The sequence below is a fragment of the Nicotiana attenuata genome, unplaced genomic scaffold (genome assembly GCF_001879085.1).
Source record: "Nicotiana attenuata strain UT unplaced genomic scaffold, NIATTr2, whole genome shotgun sequence".
Taxonomy (NCBI): domain Eukaryota; kingdom Viridiplantae; phylum Streptophyta; class Magnoliopsida; order Solanales; family Solanaceae; genus Nicotiana; species Nicotiana attenuata.
This window is the reverse complement of record NW_017670391.1, coordinates 168,084-175,047: the sequence shown is the minus strand read 5'-3', so window position 1 is coordinate 175,047 and position 6,964 is coordinate 168,084. Positions and strand designations below refer to the sequence as shown.

Genomic DNA, 6,964 nt, shown 5'->3' with positions numbered 1-6,964 from the left:
ATAGCTTTGTAATTGAAAAATCTGAACACGAAGAACACCAAATTTTTTCATGTGATGAGTGAAGACATCTGGTGGATTAAGCTCCACGCCACAATTCTCTCTCTCTTTGAAACCCTAGAAGAAGAGAGCAATTCAATTGACACGAATTCTATCTATAGAAAAAGTCTAATATTTAATTACCAATAAAATGGACCAACGCTTACAGTACAATGTACATTGCCTTTTGTACAATCAGTTAGTGCAGTGTTCGTCCCACTCAACTGCTGCTTCTAATATATAGTACTCCCCCTGTTCCATATTAGATGAGGTACTTTCCTTTTTAGTCTGTTCCAAAACAAATGACACATTTCTAAATTTGGAAATAATTCAACTTTAAACTCTTTCATTTTACCCATTTACCCTTAATGAGAAGCTTTTATAGTCACACAAATATCATGACTCCACAAATTTTTTACCCCTTAAGCTTTAAGACCATATGTTTCAAAAGTATTCTTCCTTTTTTATTAAGGGGAAATTACGCTCCTTGTCACTTAGCCTAACAGTCCATCAAAAAAATGGCCCACGTTTGAAACTCTTACCTGATATGGCCCAAGTTGTACATAATCTGAAAATTATTTTTCACCAGTTAGCCCACCTTATTTTTTTCTTTTCTTCGTTCTTCTTCTTCCTCTTTTACGACTTTGTACCCCAAAATTTCTCTACCATTATATATATTCTTCAATTCTACTTCCAGATTCAAAGTTGATAATCACTATTAAGATGAGAAGAAAAAATACCAATTAAGAGAATTATTATTTTTGGAGTCACCATTAAAGGTCATTCGAAGCTTTAATTTCAGAAATTAGATTTTTTGATTTTGTTAGTTGTTTGGATTGGGTGTTGGCCCAATTGATTGGGATCGTCAAGGGGAGTTCAAAACTCAAATTTGAAGTGATTTGGAGCAGATTTGAGCTATATTTGAGTTCAATTTCAGAAGACGCCCAAAGAAGAAGAAGAACCCCTGAAGCTCCATTAATAGGATTCATTTGTATAATAGTGTATAAGTAATGTATAATGGTGTATAAACACCTCTTATACAAGGTTGATACATTATTTACAGGTATTTGGTGGATTTCTCACATTTCTTCTTATGGTGTATAACTAACATTTCACTATTGTGCTTATACATCTTTATACAACTATATATATAATATATCTCTTTGTATAAAAGTGTATAATATTGTATAAAAATGTATAAGCATTTCTGACAAACTTTTTGTACGATTTTCACTTGTAATTCTTAATTAAAACTATTCCAAATCTCCATTAATTTGCAATTCTGGAACAAATCACGTATAGTTAAAAAAGGAAAACGACCCCTTTAAGAAAGTAGTAAAAAACAAATCACAAAACACAAATTAATTTGCATGGTACAACATATTTTCATTTGGCGTGTAAAATGGTTCATTTGACAAAAATATATGGACCACACTCATAATAAGTATAAGACTCATTCTAAATTCAAATAATACTGATCAAACTCCACTGGGTCAAGTCAACCCTAAATTTCCATTGACTACTTTTCTCACGTAAATCAATTTCTCCTTCAAAGGCGCATTAAGTTTATGCCTTTCACGTGGCCAAACATTACAGGTGTTAGAAGTTGACATTTTTTGAGTTCCGATAAAAGTCTACGTCAACTCCTAAGAGTAAAATCTAGCCGTTTGATCTTTTTATTTAATCCAACGATCAATATTCAAGGAAAAGTGGTTACCGTCTATATCCGGTATTAGTCAACTAAAAAGAGAAAAAAAAGGATTCTCTGTTTCCATGTGGTTTCCATCAAGATAGTCAGCTTTTTTTCTGCTTTTTAAATTTATTTGAGAAATGGTAGCTTTAGATCTTTTTTTAAAAAAATTGGAGAAATATAAAAGTCAATCGCTTAAAGATGTTCTTTTTTATGATATTTATAATATCAATTTGACATTTTAGTGCTGTTGGCTTCGTATAAATTATTCGTTATTTAGTGCTGGTGGCTTCGTAAAATTATTCGTTGTGTCTACCATCTTCTTTTAAGTCAACGAGTATAGTAGGGTACTAACAGGGCCGGAACAACAAGGTTAATGGTCTGTGTGGCCAAGTTTCGAAAATTAACTTATTTTGAGAATTTTTTTTAAAAATTATTTTTTTCAAAAGTACTTTTGAAATATTTTTAGTGAAAAATAATTTGTGTTTGATTAAGTAATTCGAAAACTCTTCTGAGTAGCAATTAATGTTTGACCATACTTTTAAAAAATACTATAAGTATAAAAAGTACTTCTAAGTTTGAAGAAGCTTGTCCAAACAAGCTAAAAGTATAAGTTTGATGAACCCGTAACTTTCTTTCTATATAAAAAATTCTATTAAATAAGTGAAAAAGTTAAATCAAGAATTCACCGACTAATATTCTATGTCGATATTTTAGGATTTAAAGCCTATAAATTTTAAAAATTTTAGTTTCGCATCTGATTAAGATGAGAAAAGGTAAAATGAAGAGTAATAGTAATTATATTGGAAGAAATATCATGAATTGTCAATTTTTCTTAAGTCGGAAGATCCAAAGATTAACGTTGACATAAGTGATGATATTTTTTTCCAAATAGAACTGTGAAAACAGGTTGATACAAACTAGCTTTAAGTGGGTCGCATGCAAGACGACGTTTGATAGCAACTTTTAAATTTCTTTTGAGAAGAAGTTTATTCAAATTTGCCAATTTCTAAAGGTGGTGTCTGATTTCATCACCCACTAAGGTCACTATAAAAGGATCAAATTTTATTTTAATATAGTTAAACCTCTTTGTAACAGTCACCTATTATAATATTATTTTGGTATAGTGGCTAAATTTTCTTTCAAATTTATTTTTTATATTTCAATAACAACAACGATCATTATTATGCCGGTATACTCTTTGTAAGATTACCTCTTTATGATGGCTTGTCACGATCCGGATTTTCCACCCTCGGAAGTCGTGATGGCGAAGCTAGGCAAGCCACGAAATACAGAAATTTTAACTCCTTTATTTTTAATGCTTTTTAATAACATGTGATCAATATTTAAATAACAGCGAAAGATGGATTTAAGCGGAAGACTTAGATAAACATAATACCAAAATCGATACGAAAAGCCAACATATGTCTCTACCCAGAAACCGGTGTCACAACATTCACGGACTGTCTATGATTACTACATACAAATGTCTGAAGGAAAGAAAGAACTTAGTCTGTCTCGGATACAAGTGATAACAGAACATAATAGTAGATAGAAGAGACAGCGGGCCTGCGGACGCCTACATGACTACCTCGGGATCTCTGTGGACTGAAGGTTGGCTCCCAAGCTACTGCTGCTGTCCCAGTACTGCTCTGGTATCTGCACAGAGTGCAGAGTGTAGCATCAGCACAACCGACCCCATGTGCTGGTAAGTGCCTGGCCTAAAAGTATTTTAAAATTACTTCAAAAAAAAATATTTTTCAAAATAAGTTAAATGTACTTAACAGATCTCATTTCGGAGAAAATGCAAAAATAAACTTCCTTAATTCCTTTCTCTTTAAAAATGGGTCCCACCATTTCCCACGTCGAATAAAGAATTACTAACGATAATGGGTGCTGGCAAATTGGCATGCTACTATTTTGTCTTTTCTTGATAAAATAATAAAAATTTCTAAACTAATCTCAGCCGTTGGATCAAAACCTTTGACTTTTACCCGGTCATCCGGTAATCCTCTCTCCTTATATTACCCACTCTTCTTCTTTCTTCCTCTCATACTTCAGAGCCTGAGAGATTTGCAAAAATGGCCATAGAGTTGTTAGGCTATTCGCAAATAAATGAGCAATTAGCTCTACAAGAAGCAGCTTCAGCCGGTTTAAATTCCATGGATCATTTAATCCGGTTCGTTTCACTTCAACAGCAGAAAAAACAACCGGTTCAGCCGGATTGTAGAGAATTCGCCGACTTCACTGTTTCGAATTTTAAGAAGGTTATTTCTATCTTGAACCGGACTGGTCATGCCCGGTTTAGACGTAGTCCGGTTCAGCTATCTGATTCATGTACTGCTCTTTCCCTCTCTACGTCTACTCCGGTTAAGGAAACTCCACCACCGCCGACACCTCCAACTCCGGCGGTTGCTGTGGTGGAAGACAGTCAATATCCGGTATTGAAATTTGACTTTACAAAATCAAAGGTTGCGAAGGATACGTTGAGCTTATCGACGAACTCCTCGTCGTTCATGTCGTCGATTACCGGTGATTGTGAAGGAAGCGTATCAAACGGGAAGCAATTTTCCTCAATAAGCTTACCGCCGCGGCCGCCTGTGTCATCCGGGAAGCCGCCACTCGCCGGTAAAAGGTGTCGCGATCACGATCTTTCCGATGAAATGTCCGGTAGAATCTCCGGCTCCGGGAATTGTCACTGCAAAAGGAGGTTAGTGTTTTCCTTATATACACCCTGCGCATTTTCGCATCTGTGCATATCTGAAAAAAAATTCAGATCTGCCTTTGACCAAAAAATCAGTGGTGACGCTGACGTTTCGAAAGGCGTGCCTGGCACTAGCTTCCGTATTTTTGACGTAACTAGTGGAATATGTTAACGTGTAACTCACAATTTTTTTCATTAACTGATCAATTGTATTTTAATTATTATAAACAGGAAATATCGTGCAAAGAAAGTGATTAGAGTGCCGGCTGTAAGTTCAAAAATCGCCGATATTCCTGCAGACGAGTACTCGTGGAGAAAATACGGTCAAAAACCGATCAAGGGCTCACCATACCCACGGTAATTACCATGCACCATCAATTATCACCGTCTGTTTTTAGAAATTTAAAAGTTTGTTTTAAACATTTTAGGAATTTGATACTGAGATTAATTTTTTGGTTTTTGAATTTTCAGGGGATATTATAGATGTAGCAGCGTAAGAGGATGTCCGGCAAGAAAGCATGTGGAGAGGGCAACCGATGATCCAAAAATGGTTATTGTGACTTACGAAGGAGAGCATCGTCATGTAATTGAAGGGACGATCGCCGGCACCGGAGCTGGAAGTTCCGGCGAGAGAATGATGGTGTTCGACTCAAAGGAAAAGAGAAAAGTATAAAAGCCTGGGATTAGGGATATAGGGGCTCTTTTATAATTTCGGGGTAGTGGAAGGGGTGGAATTGACATTTGGAGAAGACTAAAGAGTAGAGAATAGAGTTACAATGCGGTAGGGTAGCTGGGTAGGGTTTTGTATGTAAATTTGGGGAAGATTGGAGGGGCAGAAACGAAAAAAAAAGTCTTTTGGGGTTGTTAAAATTTTGACTACCTTTTATTTTATTTAATACTACCATCGAGAATGTTTACAATTTTCAAGTTTGACTATACTTTCATTGATTATTTGACATGACAAAAAGAAAAGTAAGAGTATTATATATCTTTATTGTAATTTAATTATTGAGATTCGTGATGACGTGTCTTCTACCGTGAAGAATCAGTTTATTTTGAGAAATGCTTTTTTCAAAAATATTTTTAAAAAAGCTGCGTTTGATGATAATAGTTTGTGTTCGGTTAATTAATTTAAAAAATATTTTTGAGCAATAATTAGTATTTGATCAAGTTTTTAAAAACTGCTGCTAAGTATATTATTTTCTCTATAGTGTTTCTCAGAAAATTGTTTTTGGGGAGAGAGTCTATTTTTTTTTACTTCTTCTCAAAAGTATTTTTTTTTCCTTCTAAAAGCTTGACCAAATACCTCAATATTTGGAAAAAACTATTTTTGACAAAAAAGAACACTTTAGTCCCAAAAAAAAGACTTGGCCAAACAAACTATAAGACTTTTCTGGAACATCTCTATATAACAACACTTTACTATAAAAGATAAGCTTTTCTGGAATTAATTTGTATGTTATGTAATAATATTCTATATATCAGCGCTTTGCTATAATATCTAAAAATATTCGAAATAAATGAAACTGTTATAGAGGTATTTGACTGTATTATAAAATTGGAAAGTCAACAAGGTTCGACAGTGAGTACTTGTTTACTCCCTCTGGTCCAAAATAAGTAATTTTTTGGATGTTTTCACACAGATTAAGAAATCTACCTTTTAGCATTAATTAGCAATGAAATTGACCATATTAACCTTTAATATCTCACATAAACACTCCTAACACATATTCCAACACTATTTAATCCAAGGACAATGTAGGAAAAAAATAATTAATTCATTCTTGAAATCTGAAAAAATCACTTATTTTGGATCACAAGAAAAATGCCAAAAAATCACTTATTTTGGACCGGAGGGAGTAGTTCTTAATAAAAAATAAAGATTATTATATTTGTTAATATAAGTCCCTCTTAATGTATAGGTTTAAATCACTCTTTATATCATTATAGTGCACCACTTGGGAACCGAAGCTTAAGAAGGTTTAAGTTAGGAAATGCCTAAACCATCTATGTTTAATAACAATGCCATCTTTTATATGTGAATTTGGGGAGATTGCAGGGGCAAAAACGGAAAAAGGGATTTTGGGCTTGTTAAAATTTTGACTACTTAATATTGTATTTAATGCGACCATCGAGAAAGTTAACAATTTTCAAGTTTGACTATACTTTTATCTTTATTTGACAAAAAGAAAAGTATTCTTTATCTTTACTGTAATTTAATTTTTGAGATTCGCGATGACCTGTCTTCTACTAAGACTTCCTCTTTTTTAATATTGTTGAGAGCGAATAGTGTTATAAAATCGGAAAGTCAACAATGTTCGGCAGTGAGTGGGGTTGGAATTCGGATCCAACTTGCTTGTTGTTTGATTCTAAAAAATTACTAAATATAAATTATTGCAGTTGTTTGGTTCTTAAAAAATTAATAGATTATTGTATTTGTTTTAAAAGCAAATATAAGTTTCTTTTAATGTAAAACAACAACAAATTTAGTGTAAGTTCACAAATATGATATAAGAAGGGTAGTGTATAAGCAA

General features: G+C 33.4%; 1 protein-coding gene across 1 annotated transcript; it reads left to right on the top strand.

The window, feature by feature from the left end:
- Nucleotides 1-3,762: 3,762 nt before the first annotated feature.
- On the top strand, nt 3,763-5,368 carry LOC109238753 (probable WRKY transcription factor 11). The gene is made up of 3 exons (XM_019405223.1): nt 3,763-4,436; nt 4,662-4,787; nt 4,902-5,368. Exons 1-3 carry the CDS (start codon nt 3,808-3,810, stop codon nt 5,101-5,103), a joined length of 957 nt encoding a protein of 318 aa, XP_019260768.1. The 5' UTR covers nt 3,763-3,807; the 3' UTR covers nt 5,104-5,368.
- Nucleotides 5,369-6,964: the final 1,596 nt, after the last annotated feature.

Bases quoted from the DNA above. Each gene is read 5' to 3' on its own strand.
- LOC109238753 (XM_019405223.1), top strand. From the start codon at position 3,808: ATGGCCATAGAGTTGTTAGGCTATTCGCAAATAAATGAGCAATTAGCT. The intron at 4,437-4,661 runs GTTAGTGTTTTC...TATTATAAACAG, and splicing joins AATTGTCACTGCAAAAGGAG to GAAATATCGTGCAAAGAAAG. The intron at 4,788-4,901 runs GTAATTACCATG...TTGAATTTTCAG, and splicing joins AAGGGCTCACCATACCCACG to GGGATATTATAGATGTAGCA.